Below are 22339 nucleotides of genomic sequence, written 5' to 3' on the forward strand. Positions count from 1 at the left end.
TAAAATTAAAGGGGTCCAGTTAGTTGTTTGTGTGACAAGTTCTACGAATTTAGGAGACGGTCAATGTTTTATGTAATGATAATTTTCTATTAATAACTAATGGCTTGTTAACGCTTAATTTTGCCTATTCAATAGTTTTTTCCTCAGTCGTTTGTACGCTTCGTTGTGGTGCGCGTTAAGTTGTTCCTCGCTGTGTCCTTATCATGAGTATAAGTGATGATTTGGGAAGATTTAAGATTTAAGGTTGATTGTTTTAAGAAGATTTGGGAGCGTGTTTAGGTCTGAAATAGGTGAGATTTTTTAATATATACAAGTACGAGATATTTGCTCGATACCTGGCTACGGTTTATATATATATATATATATATTTAAAATACGGTTTATATATATATTTATTTAAAATATAATTCTGTATATATATATATATGGTATAACAGAAGACGGCCAAATATATATTTTTCATTTACATTTTCTATTATATTTGCAAGAACGCGAGCCGTCGGACGAGTAGCCAACTGATAATTTTATCTCCTCGCACGTTCTTTGGGAAGGCGGACATCTGTAGTTCGGTTTCGACAGTATCCTCGGCTGGCCGTCCTTATATGAACTCGAGACTAAATTGACTAAAACTAAAGACAAATGTCATTTGAAAATCTAATGACAGTCGCCGGCTAGCATACATTTGGCTAATCAACGCGCCTTTTGAGCTTTGAATGTGCACCGTTCAAAAGATATCAGTTTTTTTGTGTGTGAAGATCTCACCTGGGTGAAATTGGAGGCCTGGTTGGAGGGCCTTAACAGCAGTCTAGACGCCTATCAAGGTAACGCGCACGCCACCTATTATACTAGCTTGAATATTTTCTTTATTTACTAAATAATTTACTGTTAAAAAGTCTGTATAATTCTCAACTTGTCGTTTAAAACGTAAATCGTATATCATCGTTGTCATTAACAAGAATCGTGTAAACTAATTTTGTTAAATATTCTAAACTTTTTCTCTAATATGTTCCTTATTTTTTATGAATGAGATCATTTACATGTTGTTATATAGATAAGCATATTTTTTTGTTATTATTAAAAGCTTGCTGATAAAATTATTATATTTATCATAACTTTGTATCACAATAATATTTTTTTTTTCAGATATAATGACCATAACCTTGAAATTGCTGTTTGCCATCACAAGCATAGCGTTTTCTCCATTTTTGAGTAGTACTGAAATAGGTAAAGTATATTTTTGGATAACGGAAAATCGGATAAAATTTGGGACGGAAATAGGAAGACAAAATTATTTAATGGTAACGAGTCTGGCAATATTATTTAAGGGGTAGTTTACAAGCACCTGGATTCTTGTCATGGGATAGAATTTGTATGTTTTTAATTGACATTAAAAAAAAAAATTGAAACGATATCAACTTTTTTTGTTTAAGTAAAGAAATTTTATGCCTTCCCTTAACTAATCGTAACGGATTATATTATAAGAATTTGTTTATGTTAGTATATATGTGTGTATTATACGTTACAGTCATTCTTATAGACGTCTTAAAATAAGAAAATCTATACCATAAAATGGGTCCTCAATATAAAAATCATTAATTTGCAAATAAATAATGAGTACGTAAGTTTCTTTTTGTTTAGTCTCTCATGCTCGGACATATTTTGTTGGCATTGCTCATCTAAATACAAAAAAATACTTGAGCTTTAGTAAACTAGAAGAGAATAAGTTCTTCGCAATATCAGTTGATATTTATCATTCACTTGGGGTAGCTCGCTGGGTATATTAGTGAGATGATGTGTCTTAACCCAGGGGATCCATGTCCTGGAGGCCATCCTGGGGTGTGTGCTGACATCTACAATTGCACGTCAGCTTTAATTAACATCAAACTTAGAAAACCACTGTATGTAAGTCCGTCTGGAGTCTTATTAAGTTATCTTCCTTTGCTGACACATTCTCATTTAGTACAGATGTTTTTCTAGAACTACCGTCATAAAGCGCGTTTTTTTTTTTGAGTATTTTAATGTAATTTCGTTTATAACTACTTAAACTATATCTCTATAAGTGAATGTAAAAAAAGATATATTAATTAAAGCAAAAAACGTTGTTTTCTCTGGTCACCGAACTTTGGGTAAATGCAGTTAAACAGTCCACTGAATATTTATAACGTTTATATAAAAGTTGGTTCGGAAAAACAAGTAAATAAAACATAATGAAATCAAACTATATTTTTTATGGAATATATTTCTAGGAATCAAAAAAAAAAAAAAATAACGATCATATCAGTATATAATACTTTTTCTATAATAAATATACACACGATTTATTTATTTATTGACTATTTTTGTGTTCCAGCACTGTTTTTTCATAAACAAACGTCCGATAGTTTGCTGTAATGATGCTTCGTTAATGAATTCGAGGTAAATAGCATTTGTAATCATTTCTTGCGCTCCTCGCTATTGTTTTTGAGTTTTGTGTACTCGATTCTCGATTGCACACACTTGTATTGTTATGGATACATTCGAACAGATGCTTAGCACAAGTTTGCAGCGGCGCACTCAATACGAAGCGTGTCCCGTTTCGTTTATACACGTTTATATACGTTGTATATAACGTAAGGAGATAAATGAATGATAAACTAGAGTCGCGTACGTAGTATCGCGTTGCAAACTTGGGGTAAACATACTAGATTATTTGAAAAACATTGTGGTTTCTGTTTTATTTGAAGAAAGTCTAAGTTTCACTTCATCAGATACAGTAGCAACATAACTCAAGCTACAGACCAATTTATAATTAACTGTGAGCAACTTTTACGAAATGTGAAGAAATATATAGACTTATTTAAATAAATTCAAAATTGTATCTTATTTTTATACAGTTAGAATAGTTTTTTGTTTGACCTAACCGTATATCTGGTGATAAGATTATAATTTAAAAATGATGATAAATCCACTTCTTGAATGTAAAAGACGAAGCAATTAGTTTTTCTGCCAAGACTATGCTACGTCTGCGATATCTTCTATAAAATCATTTACTCTGAAACCAATAATATCTGGTGGAAGTTCATACAATAGGCCCAGCTTATGTGATACAATACACACTATAGCTTTTTTTGCATGGATACATAGAAATTTAAAAACTAGTTAAAAGAAAAAATTTAATAAAACACTTTTGTCTTTTTTTGAGGAGCGTGCCAAGGAAAATCACGACTACAACTACCGCTCCAGTCGCTAGAAAAAATATAAAACGGGTCAGGTTCAGCCATTACAAGATACCGAGGAATTGCTCCCCTATAGCAAGCAACCTCACTGTTCCAAAAACAGGACAAAAGGCGTTCGACAGTAAGTGCCGCTACACTATTTGAGACGGGATTGTACTGACATCAATGCTATAAGAACCTTTCAATATAATTTAATTATTCTAGGAATATGAGGGTGTAGGAGAGGGGTGAAGGACATAGGACATGTAAACTGTTGTCAGTGGAGATCAGGACTCCTTTTCGTTTGTAACTCGCGTTGGTGTGATAGATTGATGTGGCGTAGATTTTCTGTGTTTAAAGCTTTCGCTTGTTATTCAGATTTAATTTCACGATAAGTTTGAATCGAGATCGTTGAAAGTTATTGATTTAAAATTGTTTTTAGTTTTGTGTGAACTTAATAAAATTTATAGTGAAATTGTACCGAATATTTCTTTGAAAAAAGTCAATTTTAATCTTGTTTGTAAGAATATATAGTTACATATCCTATTCATATTATACAGACGTAGAACTATAGATGACCATATATGTCGGGTTCCTGATATTACTTAATAAAATATCTTCGAATATAAAATAGAACCAACTAGACATATGTCCTTACGACTTTCACTTACTATTTTTGGACATGGTTTGACATTAAAAAGAAAGAAACATGTGTCAAAAAAAAATCTTCTACGCATTTTAAACGAACAAAAAGTTTCTAACCCCATCACTGAAGCTTCAATATGGGATGAATGTTGAAAATTTATGTCCTATTTATATTTCAGAATGTTTGTACTATCAGGAAAAATACGTGTATCCGTGCCTGGATAGCCCTCTTCCGGGACAAGCCAAGGCGAGGGCGAATTACTGTACATGGAGTTCCGAAGGCCTGATCGTTAATGGAGAGAATGCTTCTCGCGGGGAGTTCCCACACATGGTAAAAGAACTATGAAATATATATATTTTTTCATACACAATATACATAGATATATCTGTTCTTAGAGGGAATTTTGTGATGCTTTACACCAACACTTGACGACCATTATTACAAAATTAGTTAATATCTCGAAAGTGACTATCCAGAAACGGGCACTCATTATCATCACTGTAATATTTTTGGGATTCTGTACCGTATATTTAGGTCAAAAGATAAGGTTTGTTTGGGAAATTTGCCAAAAAACTTCTGATCCTCGTTGAGGTCGTTGCTTCCTGCATAAATAGCATATTCGTAGATACAATTATATTATAAGACTAGAGAGATATTGCGTGACAAAAGAAAATATTACTCCACGGGAAATGTAGCGTAGATTATCTGTTCAAAAAAGGAATGTTTCAGTAGGGTCTGCAATTGATGGCAACATTCTTATTTGTTTAATGAGATCTAAGATTTTCGCGAGTTTTATTCATTTAAATGAAACTAGTATTTTTCAGATAAACTACGCGTGATTTATTAACCTTATTAAAGTAGCCGAAACGTCGGGAGCATGTAGTTTTTTACAAAAATAAATCACGCGTAGTTTATCCGAAAAATACTAGTTTAATTCGTATTTGTTTTTCGGTCGGATATCTTATGAAGAAAATTATTTTTTCAGGCACTGCTCGGTTTTGGAACGCGCAAAATAGATTGGAAATGTGGTGGAACTATAATCAGCGAGAGGTTTGTTCTTACTGCGGCACACTGCACCAAGACTGCTATACGGTGAGATGTGCAAATCGTGTAATGTCTCCAAATAACTTAATAATTGCTTAACTTTTCTGTGGATCAGTTAAAATATTGCTTATAACTCTGATTAATTATTTTGTAAGTTACAAAGAGGTCGTGTTTGGAATACTGTTTCAGGGGTTCTGTCACCAAAATCAAGATAGGAATCTTAAAAACGTCTGAGCCAGATACGGATTTCAACGTGTACAATGTTTTTAAGATTCACGTCCACGAAAATTATCATTCTCCACTAAAATATAATGATATAGCTTTGCTTGAGACGGACAGAGAGTGAGTCCGTTTGTGTTATTCTTTATAAATTATAATCTAAAGTAATATTAATTTAATTTGTTTAAATATTGTTGTTATTTTAGCTCTAGGCATGCATCTAAAATGTTTTGATTTGTGTATCATATTGCAGGATGCTGCTAGGTCCAGAAGCATTCCCAGCATGTCTCAATGATGGGACTGAGGTCAGCGACACAGTCATAGTGTCTGGCTGGGGTCAAACCAGCACTACCAGGAGAATCATGTCCGACGTCTTGCAGAAGGTAGTATTGTACATTATATTTACTGTTAAGTAACATTCAATCCATCATGTAAAGTACTGGTTTAAATAGCTTTAGAACTTAATTTTTAATTGCAATGACTTAACTACTTTCGGGTATTTTAATAAAACAAAACAATAATATTTCTTTATCCCAATTACATGTATATGGACTGAGTTTCTAGATCACTCCACTATATCACATTTTACTAATTGACAGTCATTAATTCAGTTAGTGGAATGCTAATAATAGCTATAACATTGTACAAAAGACAAAACATTACTCACAAACTATAAGCCCTCGTTGAAACACGATATGTATTCACAATTTGGTGCACACTTGATGAAGTCTTCGCCGACCAAACGACGGGAATTGACTGAGTGTTGCATTAAACACACCATGACACTTGACAGTCGTTTTTAAAACTACCCTCATATAGTTTCTATTTAAATTTCGAACAGTGATACAATTCACGAATTAATACTAACAGTTATATTAAATTTAATTCGTGATATTCACAGGCATACTTGAAAAACTTCGATGAGTCCGAATGCCACAGCTATCACGAGGTTTACAGTCACAGAAACATGCCGGATGGAATAGATACCGAGACGCAAATATGTTTCGGAAATAAAAACAATTCAAGTGATACTTGCGGAGTGAGTGTTGTTAAAATTGTAAGAACAAACGGAATAGTAACTTGTATCTTCGCATTATTTTTTTCCTAAAATTGATATTGGTAGTCCGATTTAATTTTTTTTCCTATAAAATCCACCCCAGATAACTGGACTGTATACCATAAAAAACTCTACACGATCGTACATTCGGTTGTCGAGATCATCGTGAATGAGCCGAGTCGCCTCTCTTCTCAATAAAATACTACAACATCGATCTATTTATGACTATAGTCAGCATCTTTCATTTGTCCATTAACAGTGTTTCAGTCACTTATCGTTTCTTATCTATTTCATTTTAAGGGCGATAGCGGAGGTCCAGCCCAGATCAAACATCCGAAAATATACTGCATGTACTTGGTGATGGGTGTGACCTCTTTCGGACGATCCTGTGGGGTGCAGGGAGCGCCAGGAGTTTACACTAGAGTATCTCATTTTTTGCCCTGGATCGAGAGGACTGTGTGGCCATAACTATGAAGACAAAATACCTAATTTTACCAAATTTTGAAGAGTCCTTCCGATATCACATTTAACTGAAAAATTGTTAATTTTTTTTATTGTGAACTGTCATTTAATGGCTCTTGAATCACATACTTTTGTCAAAAAGTTCAATGCTGTGTGTTTTTTCAAACAGCCTTTAAAATAATATTATAATTTATTCATTAAATAAAATTTGACATTGGCATAATATTCAACAATTCTGTTGTGAATGTCAGTGTATAAAAAAAAAATATTTTTATAATATGGTAGTTCTATTTTCAAACATACCAAAACTTTTCTTATAATATCGAATTGAGAATTATAACTTAAAGAAAAAAATGTTAGTTTGTTCTTTAGCAATAAATGTATATATGTATGTAATAATCTTACTTGAATAAGATGCTGTATCTAAATAATAAAAAAATAAAACATTAGTATATTTTGAAAAAGATTAGATTATATTAATAATTGTCTGATTTTGTCCTCTTTATAAAATATAGCATGAACTATTAAAAACTTTTCTCACCATCCTGTCACTATTGATGAGCATTGTCATTTGTAAAGAGCTCTCAAATTCATTGTCGAATTTCAAGTTCTCAAAGATTAAGTAAAATTATTTTTTAAAGTATGTATATAAAAATTATAACTCAAACAATATACAACAAAAACTACATTTTCGTTACTTATATCGTAGAAGTATCTCACGTAAATACAATCCTGTGATCTCTTCAAGATGTCACTAGTTTAAGAGCATGTTTAATTTCATTTAAATAAGCAGATTCCAGTAAAAACTGAATTTAACAATCCAACAATTTAATTCAAACAAATTAGGAATTTCTAAAACACTGAATAAAAGTACAAGAAGCAAAAATGAGTTTACATTCTTTATAAGCAACAACTAATACTGGCGTTGAATAGAGTAAGTGTAAAATAATAGTAAAATTATAAGATATATATTGTAAAGAAAGTATCGTTTTAAGACTGACTACAGCTAGCTTTCGTTCCACAGGGAAAATATAAAACTACGGACGCTTCCTCCTCAAAAAGAAAAAATGCACTCGTCAATAAATATCAGAAAACAATTTCCATATAATTAATCGGGTTATTTATATGTAATAGATATATCAAACAAAGAAGTTTTTAAAAAAGTGTAAGAATCACACAAGCAGCATAATGCTCAGGGTTAAGTTACTGTAGCTGGAACATGGGCTGGCACGACCGGGTAGGTACCACCCTCTCACAAAAGATCCGCGTGAAGTAGTCTTTAATGGCTGCATTTCGTCCGATGAGTGAGAGATTTGCCTCTTCCCTTTTCCAACCCTTTCCTCCTATTTCCCTTTCCCACCCTTTCCTCTCCTTCTTCCCCAATGAAAGGTAGTAATACATCCACAAAACTATGTTGCAGATATCCACGGGCGACGGTAACTACCTATCAGGTAGGCCGTCTGCTCGCTTGCCGCCTTTTGCAAAAAAAAAATACTGAGATATAAAGTAAGTTCTGGATGAAAATTATGATATAATCAAGGATTTTTTTTAAAAAATATCATTTATTATCAAGGCACTTATATATATATAATGATAAACTCTATGACTCTCAAGACCACCAGTGCGAGGAACTCGTGATTTTTTCCTCTATCCAGCTGTTAAAGTGGCTTATGTTTGTGTACAGCGATATTGAATCTCCAGATCTCTCCAGCATGATGCCGTACACCGTGTACGAAGGCTCCCTGACATTCTGCAACAACAATATTATAATAAAAATCTCTTGTTTATGTTATACAGCACCTATAAGTCGATATTCAGCTATTAATTACTGGCCACTAGTTCACTTCCTCAGTCTGTCATCTCAGAATTAGATCTATGGATACCCTTAATTGATATGGAAATAAAATGGCAGTGCTAGTCTGAGATACGTGATTTCTATGTCGTTTCGTGTCCATTACAGAGATACATGGTATTTTTGAATAGTTCGCAGCCTACATTCAATTCTGACGTGTGAACTACATCTTTGGAAAGTGTCATCAAAATCAGTACAGTTGTTTTTGGGTGTGAAAATGTATTAACTATTATTTTCAGTTGTTTTGTTGTAATTAAGCAGATGCTAATTTTTTTTTAAATAAGAAATCTTAAAAATTTTTAAGCGTATATATGTAAAATTGCTACTTGATGTTAGATCAATAATTTATTCCTTCATATGCTGATTGAAATTTTTTTTGATAACTCTTAAAAGAATTAATTTTTTTTTCAAAACATTTAAATTCCTTCATCAGAAATGAATTTACAAATGGGAAATTTCCTTTCATATTAATTAACTATTACGACACTTTAATTCGGTAGAAAGATTCAAAAAAACTTCAGATTTTCCCTAATGTATAAGCTTTCAGTAAAATACGTAAAAAATGTAATTAATATTACATACGAAATATCACAGGCAAACATAGTGAGATCTAAGATTTTCGCGAGTATTCATTTAAATGAAACTAGTATTATTCGGATTTACTATGCGGATTTTATTATTTAAAAACTACATAATCCCGACGTTTCGGTTACTTTGCAGCAACCGTGACGAGACGAGGTGTGTGTGTGGTCACACACCTCGTCTGCCCGTGATCACGGTAGCTGCAAAGTAACCGAAACGTCGAGATTATGTAGTTTTTAAATAATAAAATCCGCGTAGTAAATCCGAATAATACTAGTTTCATTTAAATCACAGACAAACACTTTTTTTTACATTTCCATTTTACCTATCATTCGTTGTTAGGAAGCATTTAATGTTCAAGATATTGCCTTATTTTTTTAATAAACATTTATATCTATTAGTTAAAATTAAATAATACTTTTACTCACATCATTTAAACAGATAAGTCCACTGCCATATTCTTGTTGATAGTCTCGTTTTGGGGCGACGGCACACATCAGGGAGTTGGGCAATTTAGGATCGGTCTCGTTGCACAGAGATTGTTTTGGAACAATGAAGTTTATCTAGACATGTAACATTTTTTTGGTCAAATCATAGATTTCAAGTCCAAAAACCGAGAATGATGTTAAGTTAAACATTTTTGATATAAAGTCTTATTACATACAATTTAAAATTTATGATAATATAAAGAGATGATACTGTCGTGTAATCTGGATGAGATGTCGTTCAGAAATATTTAAGTTTGTTTGAGTTTTACTCAAAGCGTGGTAGTGGTAATAAAGAAAAATTATTTTTTTTTTATTTACATGTTTGTAAAGATATGGTTGCTATATACTTTGCACGAGTCCTATCCAAAACAAGTTCATGCAGTCCTAATTTATGGACAGTTCCCATTGACGTTTTTAATAGTTATAGTTATAATATAGTATATACTCGTACATGTAAATATATATATACATATATATGTGTGTGTGTATGTGTGTGTGTGTGCGTGTATGTGTGTGTGTGTGTGTGTGCATGAATTATAAAAAACTTGTATATCATATATGTCGATGGAGGTTACTTTCTCTTCAACCTGATAGCAGTATCCCCTATCCGGCCTGCCACGGCCAAGTTTCCTAAGTTTGCATGTTTTTATGTTGGGTCCAACAATTATTAGAATTTTATACATGAATAAATAAATAAATAGAATAGAATGGAATAAATTAGTAGATGTTGTTCGTTTTGTTTGACGACGGGGACCTACAGCGAGGGTATGGAAGGAAAAATCAATGACTTACAAAATTATTATCATCAGAAACACCGACACATGTAGAAGCAAAAGGAAGGTGGACTTTTGGTAAGCAAGCGGGCACGGCCCACGTGATGGAGCTCTTCATACGAAGATTCAGCAACGCTATGTCATTCTCATGGGTTCCTGAAAACACAATATTTTTACACATGCCACATGATTTAGTAGATAAAAGAAAAAAATATGTTGGTATGTAAATGCACTTTTAGTCTACCAAAAACAGAACAGAATCCTGTTTCTTTCTAACCAACTTCAAAAAAGGAGGAGGCTATCGATTGTTCTGTATTTTTTTGGTTTAGACAAATCTAAGTCAATATTTACCGTTGTTATACTCTGGGTGTACAGAGATGCTTCCAACGTAATGGTCGTCCCCGTATTTGTTGAAGCGTACTAACAGTGTCTCCGGGTCCTTGTTGTGTAAGCAGTAGGCTGGTGCGAGCAGAGCTGCGTCTTCGTAATTTATATAGGTAGCAGCGCATATCGGCCGGTATGGTTCGGATTTGCTTAAAAATATGAAAAACAATTATAAAATACAGATGCCTATATTAGTAATGGAAATATTTAATGAGAAAGAGAGAGTATATCGCCCAAAATATAATCGGGCATTGAAATTTTATTTCAAGTAACGAAAATCAATGAAGTCTTAAAGCAAATCCGTACTGTTTTATATACATTTATATACGTGTGTGTAAAAAAATACTTTTTGATGTAATGTCCATACTATGCTAGTCGTTAAATGTTCCTATTTTCCCGCCAACATATTACAAAATATTCTGCTATATTAAAATGGACTATGGAGTGGGTGATCCGTGATAGACAGATGGAATCACTGGAATCGAGTGCATAAAGTAGGTTGAAGGACAATATTTCTTACAGTCCTCGACATAATGAGCATAAATCCAATATTTTGCGTACAATTCTTTTGACAGGTACGTTGAGATCTCTTCTGTTTATGCACCGGTCCGAAAGAAAAAGATTTTATCTTCGCTGATGAAAAGAATCCAGAACTATGTCGTGTGTTTAAAAGATGTCTTAGCACTTCAACTTATCTTGGTTTTAAGCTAGTTGAGTGTGATTTACGGTCAGCTTAAGAGACTAACTCTTGCTCTAAACACCATTAAAATTGGAGTTCCCTAGAATAACCCGATTGACGGTGAAGAAATTCCCCACAGACAGAGCGCGTACTATTTACGCCTCAACCATTAAAGACTGTATTGCTATCAAAAGAGACCACTTAGAATAAGCTTCATACCTTCATTTATTTTAATTAATTTATCAAAGAAACACGCTATAGTTAATGAGATCTAAGATTTTAGCGAGTATTCATTTAAATGAAACTAGTATTATTCGGATTTACTACGCGGATTTTATTATTTAAAAACTACATAATCCCGACGTTTCGGTTACTTTGCAGCAACCGTGATCGCGGGCAGACGAGGTCACCTCGTAGTTAAGCTAAGTCACCTCGGTAGTTTTTAAATAATAAAATCCGCGTAGTAAATCCGAATAATACTAGTTTCATTTAAACGCTATAGTTTTAATTAAAGTTACCTACAATAAAAAAGTTTGTTTTGTTAATATATTTCTGGCAACACTGATTGTTTCCATACCTGTAAACCCAAGCTCTCCATGGATACTGTCCATCCAGAACTTCTCGGAGACGACTCCTCACTTTGATAGGATAGCCCTCAGGATAACTGATGCCACATCTGCTGTCACTCTCCCTGAAAAAATGTTATGCTTCGAATAATAAATTACGTCTTAAATGATGTGCTAAAAGCTATGCTGACTTATATTATTGGCTGATGATTTCACATGTGTATCTCTACCACTAGCTTGTGTAGTAAAACTAAATACGTATAGTTTACAGTCATACACGTTGATACTACCATGTGTGCAGTTTTACGAATGAAAATCTGGAACTTCTGGTGAGAGTTCAAACGTAAATCGATTGACTTATCGTTTTGTGTTACTGCAACATTGAACATTTAACGAAACAAGGAAAATATTATTAAACTATATGCTTACCACAATTCTGTATCATACAACATACGAAGCGTTTGCCGTTTCTCATTTAATATATACATTTATATTGCTTTTTTAATGAAATACTTTTAACTCGTCGTACGTAGTAACGATGAAAAGTTGGACTAAGCATACAAAATTAAATTAAATAACATAAAGACAGCGTTAAATTTTTAATCTTCCCCTACTCATGTATATATATACATCTTATAACTTTACAGCAACCGTAATCGTCGGCAGACGAGATGAAAGTAAACGAAACGTCGGGAAACTAAAAATTTACAATAAAACCGAGTTATCCGAAAAACACAGTTTATCTTAAAAACTTTATTTCATATTAAGTGTCATTCTGTAGACCTTTCAAAAACATACGTATTATTATTTGCCAATGTTTACTCGTACTTACATAATTTGTAAATTCGTCTAGACATCTTAATAATTAAACATCTCTGTCGAGAATATTTTTATGTACTTATAATGACTAGTGTGTCACGGACGGAGGATCTTATAACATACGTGTGTCTCATATCAAGTCTTAGTTGTAATATTTCCATATGCCTATATACATACCTATATATCAAGTCCTTCTGTGTAAAACAACAGATCCGTGTCGATTGACAGTCTATGTCAACTAATCTGCCAAAAAAATTAGACATATATAATATTAAAGGTGCTGATAAAAATATAACCAGTCTTCTTAACTAAACGCCTTTATTCCATTATACAAACTCCTTCGTGTTTCCTCCGCACGGTACCCAAGATTATAATTCGTGCAACAAATAGAAACGTTGACATTGGCTGAATGTCCCACGATTGCAGTGCGAATGAAGCCACAGTTTAAAAAAAAGACAGTAGTGTGTCTGTCACGGGAAAACGAATAGCTGAGGCGGTTTGAGTAATAAAAATATCGCTAATGCCTTATATATTTATAATCAAGATTAATTGTATAATAGATGCAATGTTTTTTTCTTTGACGCAAGTGACTTCAAGTCAATCATCAAATCGCGGAACAAATATGTCTCAGAGCAACCAGTGAGAGAGGATGAGAGTATTTATACTTTAATAACTGTTAAAAAAGTCAAATAATTAATGCTTTAATATAAAATCAATCGTTATCAACACAGTAATATATAAATATATATATAACTTTTGTTTCAAATTTATTAAACTTTGTCTATTCTCATTATTAAGAGTTTTAATGTAAAAATGTTGTTTTTAATAAATTTTTAATACCATATCACTTACGTCAAATTGTGAATGACAGATCCCTGTTTCTTTTTGAAGTCCACTTTGGGTTCATCACACAGGTAGCACTCGTAGCAACCGGAGAGGTTTTCGATGATTTTGTCACATTTTATATTTGACAGAGACGGAGTCGGGACTGAAATTTTAATTTAACAATTAAAAAATACACTCCAAACACATAAAATATATAAATATAAAACTATATTAATATTTTTCGGATTATACAACGCGTATTTTATTAAACCTTATACTCCTGTGTTTCGGTTACTTTGCAGCAACCGTGATCACGGGCAGACGAAATGTAGTTTTTCGACGAGATGTAGTTTTTTAAAATAATAAAATACGTATATTGTAATCCGAGAAACATTGGTTTAATTAAATTAATATTCGCGAAAGACTTACATCTCAATGTAAAACACATTATATAATATTTTACATCTCACAGATATTCTCCCAATACATATTTTGTCAGTGTCCAAGAGCTAACAGAACACTTGAAGTTTATCGGGAAAAACTATTCAATCGTACAGAATTTCCACATAAAATGTATACCAACCTATCTCAAAATTCTTTTCAAGCGTTTCCAGTGACAACACAGTCAACGCCAGGCTGCACGATATAGCTAACCTTGAAAAAATATTTCTTTATGACAAACATATTCATGACAAAAAAACTGAAACAACGTTCTCGATTCGTAGCAAGTGTCATGCAAGGAAATAATAGGTCACAAAAATAAAATTATTCAATCATATAAAATATATTAAAATTATAATAATGAAAAATTTTATTTTTACCAAACTGGGCTTATTATTAAGATACTTAAAGTTACAGCGAAAAATATAACGATTAATAATTTCCAATACTGACCTTAGCATTGTAACCCAATTATAAAAATCAGATAACCTGAAAAAAAAAAATCATAAAAACAACTAAAACAGAAATTTATTTATCTACTATTTTCATAAAATCATAGTTCTGATATTGTACTTATACTATGTCATAAGTATCTCCGTCTTGTAATTAAAAAGCTAAGTATTTGGGCGACTGAGAGTGATTCAGGAGACAGGAGACTTGATAAGACATCGTGCAGAGCCAATGCTTTCAAAGGAGTTCACACAACCGAACTATCTACAATTAAGTCCTTGTGGCTTAGAGGTTAGGCCCGCATCTCGTGCATGAGGGTGCTGGCAAGCCTGGCTCCTATATTATTCCGAGTCATATGTACTTTGTAAGAATGTTTATACACTACTAATATATATATATATAATGTGTAGGTAGTGTGGTAAATATATGTAGTGTATAAACATGCTAACAAGTAATGCTCAATACAACTTTCAAATAACGATAAACAAACCACCCAGTAGGTGACCAAGTTTATCAAATTCGATAAACAATAAATTTAGCATCACCTATATCATGATTGTCAAACATTCTAAAGAAAACAGTGTAAATTAATTCATTTTAAAACGAATTCAAAATAAACAAACAAACAAGCAAATATTAAAAAAGTTCATAAAAACTTTGTACGAAATGTATACAATAAGGAATATATACTACACTCATTAGTATATATGGGGTTTTCCAATAGGGACGCTTGAACTTTGACAGCTGATTGCGGCCATGTTGTTTGAGTGACAGCTGTCAAATGCAGTGTGTTATATTCATTCCGTCCTCCCAAACCACCATGGCAGGTTACAGTGTCGAGCAGCACGTGCAAACCATAAAATTGTTTTATGAAAATGGGTCTTCAGTTCGAGCAACGTTCCGCGCACTTCGCCCGTTTTACGGTCGCGATGATCGTCCTGCCGAGTCGACTATCCGTCGATTGGTGGACAAATTCGAGTCAACCGGGTCAGTTAACAATCAGCCGGTTCCCGTGCGTCAACGTAACGCGAGATCTGCCGAGAATATCGCCGCTGTGCGCGACAGTGTCCTCGAAAACCCGCGGCAGTCAATTCCGCGTCGCGCACAGGAACTCGGCCTTTCGCAGACGACAACTTGGCGAATTTTGCGTTGTGACTTGAGCCTGCACCCGTACAAGATCCAGCTGACCCAAGAGCTCAAGGTTAATGACCATAGACAGCGCCGTGTGTTCGCTGACTGGGCATTAGAGCAGTTGGAAGTTGACGCCGATTTTGGCAAAAAAATCATCTTCAGCGACGAGGCGCATTTTTGGATGAATGGCTATGTCAACAAGCAAAATTGCCGTATTTGGGACGAGACCAATCCACACGAGGTTCACCAAGTGGCAATGCACCCGCAGAAAGTGACTGTTTGGTGCGGATTTTGGGCCGGAGGCGTGATTGGTCCGTATTTTTTCGAAAACGATAATGGTGTGGCCGTCACCGTCAATGGTGAGCGATACCGGTCGATGATAACCAACTTCTTTTGGCCTGAAATCGAGAATATGGATCTGGACAACATGTGGTTTCAACAGGACGGCGCTACGTGCCACACAGCACACGCTACGATGGAAGTTCTGCACGAGCAATTTCTGGACATGGTCATCTCGCGCGGAGGCGACGTGAACTGGCCACCGAGATCGTGCGATTTGACCCCGCTGGACTTTTTCTTGTGGGGTTTTCTTAAGTCGCAGGTCTATGCCAACAAGCCGCAAACCACCGATGCCCTCAAAGTCAACATACGCCACGCCATCGATCAAATACAGCCCGATTTGTGCGCCAGAGTCATCGAAAATTGGACCTTTCGTGTGCGCGCCACCAACCGAAGCCGTGGCGGTCATTTGAATGATGTCATATTCCATACATAATGGGGTCAATAGACCTTCCAAATAAAAAAAAAATTTTGCAAATATCTTTCCTACATGTATTTTTTTTTGCATTTCAAAGATTAAGCGCCCTTAATGGAAAACCCTATATAAGCATACTACAAGATATATTACGTCCAACACATGACAAAGACAGTCAAATTTGAGTTGTTTTTCACCAACAAATTTGGCGAATACTTAAATGTAGATATCAAATAAGATAGGTATAAAAAATATGTATTATTTTAAAATTTTTTTACAATGAAAACGAGACAGAATCATCCAAGGTCGTAACCTATTGCGAGGTCAAACAAAAGATTAATTACCAAGAAATACAAGCTCTGGTTAGTAAATTTAATACAACTTATTGTATCGTATACAAAATGATAGCTTTACTCAATTTTGAGCCACGAAAATACTAATTAACCGTGAGTAATTTCGTTAACTGATTGCCAAAATTATATTAAAATTAGTACAAATATCATAGATACAAGTTAAATAAAGTTGGTAAAACGATTTTATTCTCAACGGCACAAGAGAACTAGTTTTAAGCATTAAGTGACCTTTGAATGAAGGAATATAATGATAAAAAACGTATAGCTCTTCTTTTTTACGCTAAGGCTTCATTCGCACTGGATTCTTGTTATATTTTGTAAATGTCAACGTTTTTATTCGTTGCAAGTTATAATATCTAATACTGTGTGGAAAAAACTATATCGAATAGTTTTTCTAACGGGATAAAGGCATTGATAACAACACTTATATATAGTCGCTTCACGGTTATCCTCGAAAATTTTCATTCACTTGTCACCTTATACACGATATTATTTATCCACAATGATATTTTATTTAACTCACCAAATGTACCTATATTATTTCTTTATTTTTAGCTTCCTACGATCACACGTCTAAACATCGCGACACATACATTGCTACTCGTTGAATATTCCCAAGATTATCTCCATAATACACAACTTATTTTTTCTGTGTCTGTACGTAAATATAACAAAGACGTACTTTTAATTTTTCCTTATAGTATATATTTGTATATTTTGTAAATATTTCGATAAATGTAATTGTTAATCTTGAAATAACAAAGACGCAACACAAATTGAGTATTAATTTAGTTTAATTAATGTTAGCTAATCACATAGTATATACTTACAATAGTGTTGAGATCATTAAAATATAATTGATTATATTTTTTAGAAAAAGGTTATCGTGTCTATGGTAAGTGGTTGTTCATTACGTAGAAACCACATACCCGACTGTTTTGTATACCTTGAAGTGTTTAATGTTAGAAAAAAATATATATATGCTGCTAGCGAGAAGCCTTTTCCTGGGCACGAAGCATTTTCTATTTTTTTTTCGGATTTTATTGCAAAAGACTATATGCTAGGGCTACTTGACATTGTCATCGTCTGAATGCAAACTCAAAAGCATTCAGCAGTGAAAACAAGCATTAAAAATGTATAATTTAAGACATTTGTATATGATGCAAACAAAATAATTACATTTTGCCTCGAGATATAATCTGTTGGCACATAAATTGAAGAATCAGTGTTGCTATAATACGAATAATTATTATTATTCTTCATTTCTTCCCTTCATAATTGTAAACAAAATTTTTAATGCTGGTAACACATAACATGTTTCGGTCAAATTGTTTACAGTCTTAAGAACATATTGTGTTCTCTTTCGAGGACTTATCAATTTTAAAAAAAGAAACTGCAGTCACTTTCTTCTAATTTTCACAGATAAAATCAGTAAGGAGTGATAAATAAATTTTGTTTAATTGAATTATTCTTAAAATCTCTGAAAAAAATGTTGTTAGTAAAGTCTTCAAAAATATAAATTATATACGTATATGTATCTTGAAAATTTGTCAATAATGAGAAATCTGTACGGCTGTAATGCGACATGCGATAGATAGGCGGAAAAAATTTTTATCATTATACTGTAATTATATACATACATACATATATGTACGTGTGTGTGTGTGTGTGTGTGTGTATTCGAAACTAGTAATTCTGAAGTATGACATCAAAACGACATTTATAGGTATATTTTCCTTATAACTGTTTTTCCTTAAGACATTATAATAATATTCGTATAAAATATTCTCACTATTTTTACACCTTTAAATTATTTGACGTGTTTTATTGTGAAGAAAATTATTGAATTATAAAAACGTCGATTATTTCTTTTTTATCAACTTACTAAGAATACGAGTGAGAATTAGTATTTTGAAAGTATTTTTTAAATTTAATTTATCAATTACAGGAAGAATCATAAATGCTGACAGTATTATATATACACATATATATGTATATAGGTGTAAAAATAGTACGGGTGAAGCTTAGTATCTGATGACAGATATTGAAACAGTTATTTTGTAATGAAAAGTAGTGTCCTGAATCTTGATAAATGAAAATTCTAAAGGTGTATATTCGAGGTTTTGCCCGCGACTCCGCCCACGTGAACATCAGAGTTGCTCTCGAAGAGAAATGTATAGTGTGCGAAAACAGTACACATAGTAATCTTTGTTGTAGTTTTTTCATTTTAAATGACTTAGATACCGACTGTACGCGTTTTGCTGAGCTGATTAGTGATACCAAACCGTCTGGGGCGTCACGCAAATGCATAGAAAACTTATCATTCAATTCAATCCAGCCGTTTAGGAATTCAGTGACATACAAACGTACAGCAGATATATATTGACTTAGAACCTAACCTAACTTCGTAGACGGTTTCACGAATCTTTAATTTCGGAGAGGCACGAGATACTTGCAGCGAGAATATCTTTAATTTTTCGGTTTCGATTGGACTGTAGCTGTTAGCCCTAATGGCTTTGACAGCGTCACCAGGAGGGGTGGGGAGCCCGATGAGAAATACTCTTTAAAATCGTTCCTGAAGGACTCGAGGGTGGAGGGTAGTCTTTAATTTATGCCTTCGCCTCTAATTATACCAACCGACACTCGTTAGTCAGGTGACACCTTACAATTTTAACCACGACGTCTATGATACTTACGTTTGCTTTATTTATTTGGTGTGTTTGTATTCTGGATGGATTTGAGAGGTCAAGAGGAGTAGGAAAAATTCCAAATCTCGCTCTATCGGTACAGCGATGTTTTTTTTACGATGGTGATAAGCCATCAGTTTCATTCAAAGCCAAGTCCAACAAAATGTTTTTTCTTTTGTCAACCATTCATGATAAACCTAGCATTAATGAAACAACCGGAAAACTGGTAATAATTCAGTTTTATAGCACGAAAGGGGCAACGGACACTGTTGTCCAAATGTGTTCATATATGAGTACAAATCAAAAAACAATGAGATGGCCTATGTGTATCCACTATAACATGCTAAATCTGTCTTCAATCAATGCTTATGCTATTTATGTGTCAAACAACGGGAGGAATAAGAAAAAACCAATCAGTCGGCGTGACTTTGTAATGAAGTTAGGAGATTAGTTTATGGAGCCCTGGCGGCGACAGCTATTACAGACCTTATGATACGTGATTTAAGGGTCACGGTTAGGGATATTCTTGGTCAGTCTTCTACATTAGAAGCTTCAATTCCATCTTCGTCCAATGCGCGTAATATTTGTTACATGTGTCCGTCAAAGGCCCGGAAAATGACTAAACACCGTTGCAGCAGATGTAGAAAGGCTATTTGTGGCCTGGTCAATGTTGATGTGTGTAGTCGTTGTGTGGACTGATATAGTGATAGTTATTTTGTATTTAATTTGTTAATTATAAACTTTACTTATGTGCCATGTAACAAGTTCCTCATCATCATCATCATTAGCCTATAGGAGCCCACTGCCGAGCAAAGGCCTCTTCTCACACGGAGAAGGTTAGAGCAATAATCACCACGCTTGCTCAAGACGGGTTGGTGATTTTAATTTTACAATTTGAAATTAGAGGACCAGGTTTCCTTACGATGTTTTCCTTCACCGTCTGTCAGTGGTGTCTAAATACTCTTAGAAGTATATATGATTCGGAAAAGATCACATTGGTACTTGCTAGGTTTCGAACCCGCGCCCTCACGTGTGAGAGGCGGGTCTTTTAACCTCCAGGCCACCACGACAAGTTCCTACCTTAAATCAAAATGTTTGATTATATTTCAGTCTATCATTGCGTAGTGCGCTCGACTCGCTCGAAAGTGTAGTTATTGAGAAACAATGGAAACAGTTTAGTTAACTAGGGTTAAGACCTGACTTTACAATAGTATACACGGTGATACAACGAGGAACGAAAACCGCTTCGTATGTGGTGACGACGCAAACTTGTACTAAACATACTGGTTCTAAAAGAAAGAATTGTTACATTAGTTTCATTTAATGTAAAATCGTTTTATCTATAGATAAATGTCTAGATATCTACAAATGTATAATATGTTCGTCATTTGTCATTCAAATTAGACATTTTGTTTGAAACTTGCGCGTTCTCGATGACAACTTTTATGTTATTCTCGAGTTTATCTTTACCTGAAACGAAATAAACGTAACTTAAAATATATACTTAAAATAATTGTCAAGTTTGTCCCTATATAAATATATATAAGAATGCCAAGTCGAAATTAAATCGTAAGGAAAATTTGTCATCTGTCTTGTTTAAAATTTTTTCGAAGATTTGCTGTATCAAATTTAATGTAATGATGAATAATTATAGTGGATACACGAGAAGACTATTAATAACAAATATATAGCAAGAATCGGCGTATAAGACACTTTGTGTTCAGAGGTTATGAGACACTTTGTGTTCAGAGGTTATGAGACACTTTGTGTTCAGAGGTTATGAGATACTTTGTGTTTAGAGGTTATGAGACACTTTGTGTTCAGAGGTTATGAGACACTGTGTTCAGAGGTTATGAGACACTTTGTGTTCAGAGGTTATGAGACACTGTGTTCAGAGGTTATGAGACACTTTGTGTTCAGAGGCTATGAGACACTTTGTGTTCAGACGCAATCTTACCAGGCAAACAGTTCGATGGGCACGGACAGACAGACGATAGATCAGGACTTGTTATGCGTATGTTCGCGTATGAATGTTTCAGCACAATATTTTCGTCGTCGCAGCCGCATTTGCCGCAAGACTTCTGTCTTTTTAGAACCTCTCTCGTCGAAAAGAAGCCTGTACGTTAAAATTATTGTTACACAAGTTATCACACTGTCACTCCGGCTTTATAAGCTAGTTTTGATAACATTGCTAGTGCATTAACAATTTCATTTAATGAGTGATCACCTGATTCTTTAATGTTCTCCATCATATTTGATACTCTATTCGGTTTTCGCGATTTTCCGAACGCTGAGAGAGCCCTTTTGACTGATCTTGCGAAATTCTTCTTCTCAATTGGCGGCGAGAGCAGCGGACAGAGACATTCGTCGGCGGGTCCTTCGCCTTCCGTCAACTTTTGCAAAGATTCCTCGTCTAGTTTCTTAATTTCCGCGTAGTTTGCCATTATTTTTTCATTATGTCCAATCAAAACGAGCTTCTCTGCTTAAATATTTGATTCAAATTTATTTTTTGGGATCATGATGTTAGATTTATTTGTGTATTTAATGAGAATACGAGTTAGTTATATCATTTTAAATCCAATCATTTATTATCATTATCCATAATGTATATTTTTTGACATGTCACAGATAACTAAAAAAATTTCGACCACAGTACAAACTTTTTGTTGCTTTCTTTCATTGTACGAAAAGTTGTAGACAGTGTGAAAGTTTGTATATTTGTTTAATAGTTGTCAACAGATATAACTTTTTAGATATAATTAATATAAGTTTTTTGGGTAAAATTAGGTAAAAGTCGTGGTGGCCTGGAGGTTAAAGGCCGCCTCTCATACGTGAGGGCGCGGGTTCGAAACCTGGCAAGTACCGATGTGATCTTTTCCGAATCATATGTATTTACTAAGAGTATTTAGACACCACTGACGGACGGTGAAGGA

General features: G+C 33.9%; 3 protein-coding genes across 11 annotated transcripts; 1 reads left to right on the forward strand and 2 right to left on the reverse strand.

The window, feature by feature from the left end:
• The first annotated feature begins 152 nt into the window (after positions 1–152).
• Positions 153–6769, forward strand: LOC116777060 (serine protease snake-like). Of its 7 annotated transcripts, none has more exons than XM_061529176.1 (12): positions 153–290; positions 489–821; positions 1144–1224; positions 1808–1902; positions 2351–2415; positions 3182–3336; positions 4019–4170; positions 4826–4932; positions 5074–5226; positions 5357–5486; positions 6005–6160; positions 6461–6769. In XM_061529176.1, exons 3-12 carry the CDS (start codon positions 1149–1151, stop codon positions 6626–6628), a joined length of 1257 nt encoding a protein of 418 aa, XP_061385160.1. In that variant the 5' UTR covers positions 153–290; positions 489–821; positions 1144–1148; the 3' UTR covers positions 6629–6769. The 7 variants fall into 7 exon arrangements, with proteins under 7 accessions (XP_061385160.1, XP_032526307.2, XP_061385161.1 ...); XM_032670416.2 differs by having other exon boundaries at positions 6005–6142; XM_061529177.1 differs by having other exon boundaries at positions 3185–3336.
• A 305-nt stretch (positions 6770–7074) lies between these two features.
• On the reverse strand, positions 7075–17581 carry LOC116777066 (trypsin epsilon-like). Of its 3 annotated transcripts, none has more exons than XM_061529182.1 (10): positions 17550–17581; positions 14485–14520; positions 14174–14244; positions 13618–13753; positions 12943–13008; positions 11958–12071; positions 10669–10850; positions 10337–10473; positions 9485–9619; positions 7075–8372 (listed from the first exon to the last, which is right to left on the reverse strand). In XM_061529182.1, exons 1-10 carry the CDS (start codon positions 17564–17566, stop codon positions 8232–8234), a joined length of 1035 nt encoding a protein of 344 aa, XP_061385166.1. In that variant the 5' UTR covers positions 17567–17581; the 3' UTR covers positions 7075–8231. The 3 variants fall into 3 exon arrangements, with proteins under 3 accessions (XP_061385166.1, XP_061385167.1, XP_061385168.1); XM_061529183.1 differs by lacking the exon at positions 17550–17581 and adding an exon at positions 17243–17452; XM_061529184.1 differs by lacking the exon at positions 17550–17581 and adding an exon at positions 16948–17166.
• Positions 17582–20751: 3170 nt separating this feature from the next.
• Positions 20752–22041, reverse strand: LOC116777062 (uncharacterized). The gene is made up of 3 exons (XM_061529205.1): positions 21634–22041; positions 21364–21522; positions 20752–20876 (listed from the first exon to the last, which is right to left on the reverse strand). The coding sequence occupies exons 1-3, from the start codon at positions 21848–21850 to the stop codon at positions 20791–20793; spliced, it is 462 nt and encodes a 153-aa protein (XP_061385189.1). The 5' UTR covers positions 21851–22041; the 3' UTR covers positions 20752–20790.
• Positions 22042–22339: the final 298 nt, after the last annotated feature.

The sequence above is a fragment of the Danaus plexippus genome (assembly GCF_018135715.1).
Source record: "Danaus plexippus chromosome 29 unlocalized genomic scaffold, MEX_DaPlex mxdp_37, whole genome shotgun sequence".
NCBI lineage: Eukaryota > Metazoa > Arthropoda > Insecta > Lepidoptera > Nymphalidae > Danaus > Danaus plexippus.

What these genes read in the sequence shown, in the direction of transcription:
- LOC116777060 (XM_061529176.1), top strand. Translation starts at nt 1,149, where the DNA reads ATGACCATAACCTTGAAATTGCTGTTTGCCATCACAAGCATAGCGTTT. An exon ending in GCGGGGAGTTCCCACACATG is followed by an intron (nt 4,171 to 4,825) that starts GTAAAAGAACTA and finishes TTATTTTTTCAG; the next exon opens with GCACTGCTCGGTTTTGGAAC. An exon ending in TTGCTTGAGACGGACAGAGA is followed by an intron (nt 5,227 to 5,356) that starts GTGAGTCCGTTT and finishes ATCATATTGCAG; the next exon opens with GATGCTGCTAGGTCCAGAAG.
- LOC116777062 (XM_061529205.1), bottom strand. Translation starts at nt 21,850, where the DNA reads ATGGCAAACTACGCGGAAATTAAGAAACTAGACGAGGAATCTTTGCAA. An exon ending in GGAGAACATTAAAGAATCAG is followed by an intron (nt 21,523 to 21,633) that starts GTGATCACTCAT and finishes TTTAACGTACAG; the next exon opens with GCTTCTTTTCGACGAGAGAG. An exon ending in CCCATCGAACTGTTTGCCTG is followed by an intron (nt 20,877 to 21,363) that starts GTAAGATTGCGT and finishes ATTTCGTTTCAG; the next exon opens with GTAAAGATAAACTCGAGAAT.
- LOC116777066 (XM_061529182.1), bottom strand. An exon ending in CAGAAGGACTTGATATATAG is followed by an intron (nt 12,072 to 12,942) that starts GTATGTATATAG and finishes ACATTTTTTCAG; the next exon opens with GGAGAGTGACAGCAGATGTG. An exon ending in GACTTATCTGTTTAAATGAT is followed by an intron (nt 8,373 to 9,484) that starts GTGAGTAAAAGT and finishes TTGTTGTTGCAG; the next exon opens with AATGTCAGGGAGCCTTCGTA.